The sequence below is a fragment of the Sebastes umbrosus genome, chromosome 20 (assembly GCF_015220745.1).
Source record: "Sebastes umbrosus isolate fSebUmb1 chromosome 20, fSebUmb1.pri, whole genome shotgun sequence".
Lineage (NCBI taxonomy): Eukaryota > Metazoa > Chordata > Actinopteri > Perciformes > Sebastidae > Sebastes > Sebastes umbrosus.
The window spans coordinates 13282396-13294609 of NC_051288.1; the positions used below are offsets into that span (position 1 = coordinate 13282396).

A 12214-nucleotide genomic window follows, 5' to 3' on the forward strand; every position below is an offset into this window, starting at 1 on the left:
TGTGTGATGATGTAAGACCATTTTTGGAAATTTTACCTCACTGTATAAAATGACCTGTGGTGACCTCTAGGATAATCAAAGCCTCATGAAACTTTACAACCACAAACTAGAGACCTAAAGCATTTAGAAGATGGATGGCTTTCCTAGGTAGATTGACAATAAGGGAGTTTCTGAGCAGTTTCCAGAACCGAAGTGCTCACCATCCAATCGCCGAAAAATGCAATTCTTGCAGAACTCTCAAAATGTCAAAAGTTTTTGAAACCAAATCACAGCATGGCTTTTTCTATGATGTTCTTCAAGGTCTTGGTGTCTTAATGTGATATTCTGGAAGGTTAAAAAAAAAAAGGTTAAACTTAGCACCAAATCTGTGTAACAAATGGTATCAACCCCAAAATTGCTGCAACAACTTATGAGACACAAGTCAGCATGGGAATGGGACCATCACATTCTTCAATCACAATGTTCTAAACCCTTATACACTTTTACAATTTATTTTAAATAATTAATTACTTAACTAATTAATGTTTATTTCTGATTTGTTAACCATTTTTATTGTTAGAATAAAAACATTTTTTTTTTTAATAATACCTTAGTCTTTTGTAGTTTGTTTTTAAGAAAGAAAATCAGTCCAAATAGAAAATCGGGTGTGGTGTTGTTTAGTAATACCAATTACTTTAATTACATTCAAAGCAAAATGTCTTGGCTGTGCTAGCCTGCTAGTGTGCTGGTTCCAACTGAGGATAATTACCCAGTACAGAAGTAGGCTATCTGATGGGAACAATATTTGCTATTTTGCTAATATTTGTCATATTGGATGCCAAATGCAGCAATATATGTCTGAATAAATGCCAGTCCTTAAAGAACAAAATGAACTACAAGGCTAAGATGATACTTCCTTTTCAAGGATTTAACACCGAGTTCACACTAGGTAGCGGTGAAGTGCGGCTCACTGCAATAATTACATGTTCCTGCGGTCCTAAGGCGTGTTCATGTGTTTCACGCGAGATTAAATTCTTTGTTACATAGGACAACATGTCCTACAAGTTTTGCCGCACTTCGCCGCAGTATCAAACGGCTGCAGCTTGCTGAGCTCGGGAGCGGCTGCCGAAGCTTTTCATAGACGCTGTATGGCAGCTCGTCGCAGGTCGCACTTCGCCGCTGCTCTGGGGTGAATATGGCGTAAGATTGTGTGTAACACTGCGGCCTAGTTCACCTTGACTATGCATACATTGCAAAATGCACAGAACATACTTATCTAATCTCACAGTATTCATATCATATACATTTTTCTCATACTTCTATAAGGCACAAAATCCCGCAGTGTTTGTATGCAGATAATTTGGCTACAAGTGTCAATGTTGTAGTCAAGACCACCGAAACCGAGACTAAAGACTGTGGAAGCAAAACTCTTGAGTTTATTTAACTGAACAAATGTGGGTTTTAATTGCCTGTGGATTAAAATTTTCATTTGTAAGAGGATTATTGTGTCATTTCTTCAGTCAAAGGAAGAAATTGCTTCACAAGAGTTACACAATGTAAGCTATTACTAGCTAGCGTTATTTTTATAAAATACATTCCTGTTTTGACAGGAATTAAAACTAGAGTTGAAGATCAGACTCATTAACATATTAACCAAAATATTAAAGGCACATTTCGCCAAAAGTTCTCATCAGTAATCTCACAGACCCGCCATGCGTTGCAGTAAAGAGCATCAATGAGTGCTGTTCAGCAAAGGCCCTTTATTTTCACTCCCTCTAAACGTTCGGAAATAGGCTATCTGATCGAAACAATATTTGTTTGTTTAGTCAGTGGTTAATTGCAAGATGCTGGAGATTTTGTCACACCTTCATATAGACGCAAAACAAGTAAAGTCATGCTGGATGCCAAATGCAGCAGTATACTGTATATAATTACGCCGGAAGGCATGTTCATGTGTTTCAGGCGAGAAGAAATTCTTTGTAAAGTAGGACAACATGTCCCAGGAGTCACAGGACTGTTTTCTGATTGGCTGCAGGTACTTTCAGAACCTTGTTTACAACTTCCAGAACACTTGACATGTTATTTGATTTTATTATCGTATTCTTATTTTATTGCTGGTCTTTATTGTTCCTATAGCTGTTATTGCTTTTCTGTATATGTACATTTAGAGAGCTGCATAAAACCAGAGTTAAATTCCATTTATGTATGTACTTGGCTAAATAAATCTGATTCTGATTCTCTCTGGCCGCACTTCGCCGCTAAAAGTTAAACTTTTTCCAACTTTTAGTTTGGCCGCACTTTCGCCGCAGTATCAAACGGCTGCAGCTTGCTGAGCTCGGGAGCGGCCGCACCTCATAGACGCTGTATGGCAGCTCGTCCGGCCGCACTTCGCCACTGCTCTGGTGTGAATATGGCGTAAGAGTGTGTGTAACACTGCGGCCTAGTTCATCTTGACTATGCATACATTGCAAAATGTACAGAACATATTAATCATATAGATTTTTCTCATACTTCTATCAGGAACAAAATCCCGCAGTGTTTGTATGCAGATAAATTGCTACATGGTTTTTGACCTCAAGAAAAAAAAAAACATATATATATATATATATATATATATCCATGACTATACATGTTTATTTAGAAGTTCTCTATACAATATTCAGAACATTAAGCAAGCGTAGCACCAGCCCTCCGGTTCCCCGCCAGGTAAACACTGTAATTTCTATCAGCACTGTTAGCTGCGACCTGCTGACTCAGCCGTCGCCATGTTGAGAGCCGTGAGGAGGCAATAGATACGCTCTGAATTCTTTATAGAGAACACATAACGATCATGAAAAAAATCTGCACAATAGTTTAGTTATTTCATTCCTTCCATCAGCTGGTCTGTCCTCCATCGAACCCTCATGCCCCTCCTCTTCTCCGACCCTCCTGAAGTGCACTCAATCTTTAGACCTGATGAAAGGAGTGTTAGAAAAAGAAAGAAGAGAAAACATGACGAATCAGAAAGAACACAAAGTGCCAAACACAAACAGGGAAAGGGAACACATTAATCACCTCTTTCAGTCACTTTAAAGTCTCACTTTTGTTTCTACCTAAAGCAAAGTAAAGCCCGAGAGGGAACAAGAGGAAAGGAATACACACAACCCTGTGTGATCTCCAAATAAGAAATTAACATGTTCACTAACCGATGTGTGTTAAGACCAATTAAAGTGCAAAGTCAAACAATTTAAACAGCAAATCAGGTTAATGAATATTCAGAAGAGGTTGACAACAAACAACATCTTCAAACATCAAGCACTTGTTCTGGGTAATCATTAACCTGAGTCAGTGGTGGCTGATCGTAACAGGAGCTGACTACAAAGATAGACGCCCTGTACAGAGGGGGAAAAAGAGCCATTCTCCTGTTTTTATCCTCTTTTTCTCCAAATTCAACACCGCACTAACTTCTCCCCAGATAGAAAAGAGTTTTAGTCTCGCCTGAGTGTTTGCCCACATAAGCTCAGTGGGATCACCCTCCCCGTTTGTTCATAGCAACACTGCACCAATGTAAAGTAGCCCCAAAATCTTGGCCAGAGGCCCGTCTGAATTTTAAGTGACCTATTTGCCCACTTGTGTGTCCTTGCACATCTCCCTCCTTCTCCTCGCTCTATCAGTCCTCTAGGGCTCGCTTATTTAAGAGGACATACACATATCAAGGGCCTCCTTTCACTGAGGCCCTGGGACAATATTTCTTATTTCCCATCTGGCAGGACAAACCCGCCCCTTGACACCTCATAGCTCTATATAAGACAGCAAAAGGGCCAGGAGATAAGAACTTGGTCTCCAGACAAGCCCGGCCATGCGGTGTAAAGTCCTCGTCTATGTCGTCCTCCTGACTCTCATAAAGCATGGTGAGTATTATGCCATTACACTCGCAGGCCAGTTACAAAGGCTGCATTGTTGTTTCTTCACCTAATGGACAGATATGCACACGTTTGAGGTGAAATTGGAAATATTGATATATTGATAGTGAGCTGTCTCAGATTGATTCTCTCAGTCTGTGTAGATCTTATCGTGGTTTACTGGGTGTGGATTCAAATAAGTGTAAAATTACAGATGTTGGTCAGCTTCAGACATGTCAATATGTACTTGACCTTTATTTTGTAATGATATTCATTGTAAACTTTACAGTGTATGTTAGGACCAGTACAAGTATTGGAGCATTATGTACAGTATGTAAAAGGTTTGGGCAATATGACAATACATAAAGTGAATAAGACTGCTTTATGATAATATTGGATCTACAAGATTTACACATTAATGTAATGAAGTGCTGTGATTTGCCAGATATTTGATTCAGGCAAATCAGCCAAAACCCGCACATTCAAATCTTGTTATTTTACAAAACATCTTTTGAATACTAAATGACAACACATATGATGACATATGACATGATATTGCTATGTAAAATGTAAATGCCATCACAGTGATAAATGATTTTATCCATGTTGTCCAGCCCTACAGTCTAATAATTCACATGCACTGAGAAAAATTACCAAAGTTATTAAAGTGAAATCACTGTTTACATACAAGATGGCACACTTCTCTGTATAGCTTAGCAATGTTATCATGTCTAGGTGATTTGGGGATGATGGTAACAATGGTTACAAGCAGCAAAAAGTTTGACCTTTGTAGCTAAAAATAAACACCAAAGTAGAGCATGAGTCATTTCTTTTTTTAAATTCTCATTCTTTTGTTTCCTGTCAACCTGCTATGATCGGACCATCTATCACACTTAACAAGAGTTGCAACATAAACACTTCACACCAAAGAAAGCTTTCCATTGCTTGCTTGCTATACCTGCCGACAAGTATTTATTGTACTAGTTACTAATTAAGCTGAACGAGTGGCTAGACGGGACTGAAAGGCTTTATATTTACACTTATACAAGGAGGTATACTGAGTTTACTGATTTACGGTCAGGAATGAAAAGAAAGAATGTGAAGCGGAAAATTTCCTGAAACTCAAACCCCTGACACAAAATGCCCTATCACCGCTCATTCAGGTTTTTTACATGTTCAAAAACAAACTGGAAAAGTACTCTCTCTTTGCCCAGGCTGAGACATGTATTTGTTGTTGCAGTTGTATTGTTGTTCCTGCTTTGTTCTAATGGCAGTCATTACGAGATTGACCTGATTGTTTGCACTCCGGCAATATTTGCACTCTGTTTATATTATGTTTATTTTTGTTTATAGCTTATTTTGTATATTGTATATTGGTAGAATTTCAAACTTTCTTTTATTATCATTTTATTCTAACGTTTTTATCTATTCTTTTGTTATTATACTGTTTGACTGCACCAACATAACCAAAGCAAATTCCTAGTGTAAATCTCTTACACCTGGCAATAAACACAATTCTGATTCTGATTCTGATTCTGAAAAGGTCAGGCTTAAAGTGAGCTATAGTCTCGTGGCTACAAGTGGCAATTAGGCATAGCCTACATTACAAATAGCTACCGTGTTTACGTCTATACAGTCTATGGCAGTGTTGTGGTCAAGACCACCTAAACTGAGGCCAAGTCATGACAAAAGACCAGAGTGTATCGAGAACGAGATAAGACCAAGACTTTGAGGCGTTGAGACCAAGTCAAGACCAAGACCAGACTTACGATAAAATGTGGAACATGCAAACCATATAGGCAATCCACAAATTGATCTGAAAGATCCACGTTCCCATAAAAACACCCACAGAAAACAAATGGAAAATCCTCTTCATTGACCTCTTTTATTGCCATATGTAACAATAAAGTGATATCTGACTGGTCTTGAAATAAAATCCCGAGACCTTCAAAAAGTGGTCTTAGGACCAGTCTCGAGACCAAAACCGACCAACCCTGATCTATGGTTTATGTCAGCTAATTGACAGCAATAGCCGATCTATCTAAGTTTGCTAACATTAGCTAACATTAGCTACTGGTCACAGCAGACCAAGTAAGACCGTGGAAGCAAAACTCTTGAGTTTATTTAACTGAATAAATGTGGGTTTTATTGCCTGTGAATTCAAATTTTCATTTGTAAGAGGATTATTGTGTAGTTTTTTTCTTTCGAAGGACGAAATAGCTTCACAAGAGCTACACGGTGTAAGCTATAGATTACTAGCTAGCATTGTGTTAGCTTGACTGAAGTTATAAAATGTGTTCATAAAATACATTCCTGTTTTGACAGGGATTAAAACTACAGTTGAAGATCAGACTCAGTCGTTAAAGGTACATTTCACCAAAAGTTCTCATCAGTAATCTCACAGACCCCCACCATGTGTTGCAGTAAAGAGCATCAATGAGTGCTGTTCAGCAAAGGCTCTTTATTTTCACTCTCTCTAAACCTTCTTTCTCTGCTTTACAGTGTCTCCGAGTGAAATACAGGCCGGCCCAAATACAAATGCGAGCCTCCCCTGCAATGTGACGTTCCCTCTTTCTCTAAAGGGGGACAAAATAGACAAGTCTCTCATCAAAGGCAGCTGGATAAGTAACGGCTCTGACATCGCCTCATTCGGAGAAGCGACGACGCACATAAAGGAAGGCTTCAGTTGGGACACCAGCGATTTCGTCAACGGGGACTTTTCACTGATTGTCCTCAGAGCCTCTCTCAACCTGCAGGGCGTGTATGAATGCACAGTCAGCTACAACTCCACAATCCTGCACTCCAGCAACGTTACATTTAGTATCCTCGGTATGTCTTTGTCCAGCTGTTGAGATTTGATTTGCACATTTAGGTGCACATTTGAACATAAAAGCGATACAAAGAACTTTTTTATCCTCTATTTTTCTTCTTCTCTTTTAGCTTCACCCATTCTGTCAATCCCTCAGCAGTGGGTGGTGTTAGGAACAGAGAGCCACCTTAAATGCCATGCAGATGGTTTCTACCCTTCTCCTGTCTCTTTCTCCTGGACCAGAGATGGGCAGGAGATTATACATTCCTACCCAGTTGAAGCTGAACAGACTCCTGATGGGTACTACACGGCTGTGGGCAACATGACCGTCTGTCCTTCCCCCGAGTACCAGAATGTGACCTTTGGCTGCAAAGTGTCGCACAATGGCAGAAATCAAGAGCTGAATTTCCAACTCAATATAACCCGTGAGTGACAAAAGTACACCGTGCGTGACTTTGCACAATGACTCATCAAATTTTCATTTCATGTAGAACTAGAATAGCCACTCTCGTTAGTACAAACTGTGCCGACAACTCTTTGTATTGTTTGTACTGTAAATCTGAAAGCCATTTTCTTTGTCTCTCCTCAGATCTTCCTTTTGTTAGACTGTCTGTTGTGCCGTCGCACTCCAACGACATTCCTCTCACTCTTTACTGTGACGTAGAGAGTTTCTACCCAGAGGAAGTGTCTGTGTCCTGGCTTCAAAACAGCACAGTCCTCCCTGAGCCCCCCGTCGCTGAGCAGAACCCAGATGGGACCTACAGAATCAGATACTATTATACTTTGAGCCATGAACAGAGGGAGCAAGGTGGGAAGGTGGAGTGTGCAGTAAACCAACCTGGGGTAGTGCACTCGGCCAATGCCTCAGCGTACCTGGAGAAACTGGACCCCCAAGGTATATATTTGACAAGACAATTCCCACGCCCATTTCAGTCATGCAATCATTTTTGGTTCCAATATCTTTTCTCACTTTGAATGATGGTTTGATGTATAATCCCCTGAAATCAGATGCTCGTTTGGAACAAAGTCTGAGAACTACAAAAAACATAACAAAGCAAAACGAAGTCTGGCTGCCTAATAACCACACATTGGGCCTCATTCAGCAACATTCTCTTAAATTTCTCTTCTATTTTCTCTTAATTTTCTTTTAAGAGAAAAAATAAGAGTCAACTCCAGATGCACCAAACGTTCTTCACCATTTAAATCTGCTCTTACACAGGTGTACCGAATGATCCTTAATGATAAATTGTAGGCCTGTTGCCAACTGTTAATTATTAGAATAGGCAACACCCTTTAAACACAATATAGGGCAGGTGTTGGGCTGTGTCTCTGGCATATGCCCAGGAATTGGAGAGATGCTACCATCAAAGGCTGTGAGAAGAGTGTGTACGCAAATGTGTCCTGGGCCACACTGAAGTACCGCCTACTCAACTGATGTCATGCCAGGTCTGAACGTGCCAGGTCTGAACAGGGCCATAGATGGATAGATAGATAACAGGCAGAGGGTGTGGGCGGCATTTCCATTGAAACAGACATATATATATATTACTATATTACTACTGTTAGGTTTTTATAGTCTTAATTGGGATCAATGTTTCCTTGCGTTGGACAAACAATTTGTGGATTGTGAAAACAGCTCAAATATTTTTTGTGTGCTCTCGACCACTCCTAAAATATTCTCTTATCTAAGAGAAGAGCAAAAATAAGAAAACATGAATGATGGTTGAATCCCAGAAATCAGAGGGTACTAACAAAATAAGAACAAATCGTGGATACAAACAAAAATAAGTGGAAATTTGTTTGTATATCGCTTCCTGCATGAGGCCCATTGTTGCGCTATTTTTGGAAGCAGTTGCACAATTGCTTGCACCTTGTTTTGTCTTGTTCTTGATGCTGAGTAGTCACTGACACTTTTCTCACTCTGTTTTCCCTTAGACGAGTCTCCGGTGTTGACTAAATCAGCCAAAGCATCTGTGGCTATGATGTGTATTTCTATTGTGCTGGTCTTCCTGCTCTGCTTTGGCTTTTCTTGGAGGAGAAGGGATGGTGAGTCAGAGGGCTGTGATACTGACCCCTTAAATGAATTCAAGTTTATTTGAGAGCCTCATCACAAGTTATGGCCAAAGCATGGACAGAGATTTATTTACTCTGTGTTTATTCTACTATTTGGAGGCCTAGAGAGGTAAAAGTCTCTAGTTTTTCAAAAAACTATGACAGATATTAAAGGGACTATTTGTAACTTTCAGAAATGCTTGTTAACAGCGACACCTGTGGTCGTTAAGTCAACGAAAGTCAGCGTCGGGCTCACGCTTGCCTGCTCTAAATAGACATGAACGAGCATCGCTCAAAACAGTGAGGCGACACGCGTCAGCTAAAACCACAATATCACTCTATATTTCACCTGCTTGGCAGTAATGTAAGCTGACCAGACGAAGGTCTCTCCATGAATCAATGCTGATCCTAGTGTTGGCTTTTCCTGCTTCAGCCCCGGAGGCTGAAGCAGGAAAAGCTGGTCGGTGCCGGGGCTGAAGCAGGAAAAGAAACGTTATCGTCTCCCAACTGCGCCCGCAGGGAGACACCGGCATCCGGTCGGAGACAATAATGTTACTCGCTGCGGAGCCCCGTCACTTCACAAGACACGGGAAACCTCTGTTGGTCTGGAGGAGCTGCAGCATTTATTTCTGCACAAACGTCCACTGTACATTCACTAGATATTCTCAGAGCTAAACTAACTCTTCTGCAGTGTGTAGTGTGCACGCATGCACGTGAGGTGGAGCGAGACAGCGAGACAGCAAGAACGCGCGCGCTGTGTGAGTGAAGACAAGCAGGCAGAGGAGTAGAGACTCCGGCCACACGCGAGCGTGCATATGCGAGCGTGCATATGCGAGCGCGCATGGGATCCCGACCCGGTAGATTTATAGGTGTAAAAAGTTACAAACAGTCCCTTTAAAGAAATGCCAGAAAAAATATAAATACAATTTGTTTGGGGTCCTGACCCCCATGTTGTGAGGAGAGCCACAGATATTTAAAATATACTGTATGCGAGTAAAGTTACTTCAAAAAGGACAGATGCATTGTCTTTAAAAACAAAGCTTGTAACTGCAATGCCTCTGTCCTTTATTGAAGTAAATCTTAACTGGCGTATCATATTTCCATAGACTCAACTGTAAGCACACAGACACAATGGGTTTCAGGAGCCGTTGGCCCAGCAGGTTGTGAAGACGGCATTCTTTATTTAATTGAAATGCACAGTGTTGACAGCAGACCCTGCAATTATTGCACAATCGCTGCCACCTCCGCCCTCCTTTTCCCCTCCTTGACTCCTTTATCTCCATTCTTTCTCCCTTACTCAGAGAAACAGAAGTCTCTGAATGTGTCAGGGATCATCCTCCCTCCACGCGTGATCGTAGGTCAAAAGGGCAGGGTGACAGTGAGCATTGAGGGCCGGCGGGTGGACAGAGTCCAGACTGCATGGTTCCTCAATGACACCCCTATCTCTGACACTTCACTCACAGGTAAGAGAGCTTATACACGTCCACATAACCAGCGCTTACTGGGGAATACTTCTTTGACCCTGTCTGACAAAGTTTGGGAGCACAGCATGAGTTTGTGATTACCGATCCAGGTCTTCTGTCACAGAACGTATTATTGAATTCTAGTGGAGATCATGAAGTGTGTGTGCATGATTACAGGATGACAAGATCAATACCACTCACATGTCTGTACTGTTAATATGAAGCTATATGTTTTATATTATTTGTTTGATCAGCACAAAAAACAAAGTAGGGAATTTCCCAATTTGGGATCAATAAAAATAAATACAGCTCTGGAATAAATTAAGAGACCACTTCAAAATTATCAGTTTCTCTGGTTTTACTATTTATTGGTATGTGTTTGAGTAAAATGAACATTTTTGTTATATTCTATAAACTACTGACAACATTTCTCCCAAATTTCAAATAAAAATATTGTCATTTAGAGCATTTATTTGCAGAAAATGACAACTGGTCAAAATAACAAAAAAGATGCAGTGTTTTCAGATCTGGAATAATGCAAAGAAAACAAGTTCACATTGATTTTTAAACAACACAATACTAATGTTTTAACTTAGGAAGAGTTCAGAAATCTATATTTGGTGGAATAACCTTGATTTACAATCACAGCTTTCATGCGTCTTGGCATGCTCTCCACCAGTCTTTCACATTGCTGTTGGGTGACTTTATGCCACTCCTGGCGCAAAAATTCAAGCAGCTCGGCTTTGTTTGAGGGCTTGTGACCATCCATCTTCCTCTTGATCACATTCCAGAGGTTTTTAATGGGATTCAGGTCTGGAGATTTTGCTGGCCATGACAGGGTCCTGATCTGGTGGTCCTTCATCCACACCTTCACTAACCTGGCTGTGTGGCATGGAGCATTGTCCTGCTGGAAAAACCGCTCCTCAGAGTTGGAGAACATTGTCAGTGCACCAAAGAAGCAAAGAAGAGCCAGGCTGAGGTTTGCAAAAGACCATAAGGATTGGACCATAGAGGACTGGAGTGAGGTCATCTTCTCTGATGTCCAATTTACAGCTTTGCCCAACACCTGGTCGTCTAATGGTTAGACGGAGGCCTACAAGCCTCAGTGCCTCACACCTACTGTGAAATTTGGTGGAGGATCCGTGATGATCTGGGGGTGCTTCAGCAAGGCTGGAATCGGGCAGATTGGTCTTTGTGAAGGATGCATGAATCAAGCCAAAGTACAAAGTTGTCCTGGAAGAAAACTTGCTTCCTTCTGCTCTGACAATATTCCCCAACTCTGAGGAGTGTTTTTTCCAGCAGGAAAATGCTCCATGCCACACAGCCAGGTCAGTGAAGGTGTGGATGAAGGACCCCCAGATCAGGACCCTGTCATGGCCAGCCCAATCTCCAGACCTGAATCCCATTGAAAACCTCTGGAATGTGATCAAGAGGAAGATGGATGGTCACAAGCCCTCAAACAAAGCCGAGCTGCTTGAATTTTTGCGCCAGGAGTGGCATAAAGTCACCCAACAGCAATGTGAAAGACTGGTGGAGAGCATGCCAAGACGCATGAAAGCTGTGATTGTAAATCAAGGTTATTCCACCAAATATTGATTTCTGAACTCTTCCTAAGTTAAAACATTAGTATTGTGTTGTTTAAAAAATAATATGAACTTGTTTTCTTTGCGTTATTCCAGATATGAAAAACACTGCATCGTTTTTGTTATTTTGACCATTTGTCATTTTCTGCAAATAAATGCTCTAAATGACAATATTTTGATTTGAAATTTGGGAGAAATGTTGTCAGTAGTTTATAGAATATAACAAAAATGTTCATTTTACTCAAACACATACCAATAAATAGTAAAACCAGAGAAACTGATAATTTTGAAGTGGTCTCTTAATTTTTTCCAGAGCTGTATATCTATCTATCTAAACCACACCTTGTGATTTTATGAGGGAGTTATGCGTCAGATTACAGTGAGTTCCTGGCGTTGCATAATCACCGTGAGGTTGCCAAGGTGCAAGCAATTGTGTAACTGCTTTTT

The 12214-nt window shown here is 40.7% G+C and overlaps 1 protein-coding gene across 2 annotated transcripts in view; it reads left to right on the forward strand.

Moving 5' to 3' along the window:
• The window catches only part of si:ch211-180a12.2, a 44489-nt gene that overhangs the window by 27635 nt on the left and 4640 nt on the right, over positions 1-12214 (forward strand). For both annotated transcript variants that reach the window (XM_037754830.1, XM_037754831.1), the window contains exons 2-7: positions 3729-3869; positions 6363-6689; positions 6801-7094; positions 7259-7564; positions 8605-8715; positions 10023-10184. In XM_037754830.1, coding sequence (XP_037610758.1) covers positions 3818-3869; positions 6363-6689; positions 6801-7094; positions 7259-7564; positions 8605-8715; positions 10023-10184 — 1252 coding nt within the window. In that variant the 5' untranslated portion in view covers positions 3729-3817. The remainder of the gene's footprint in view (positions 1-3728; positions 3870-6362; positions 6690-6800; positions 7095-7258; positions 7565-8604; positions 8716-10022; positions 10185-12214) is intronic.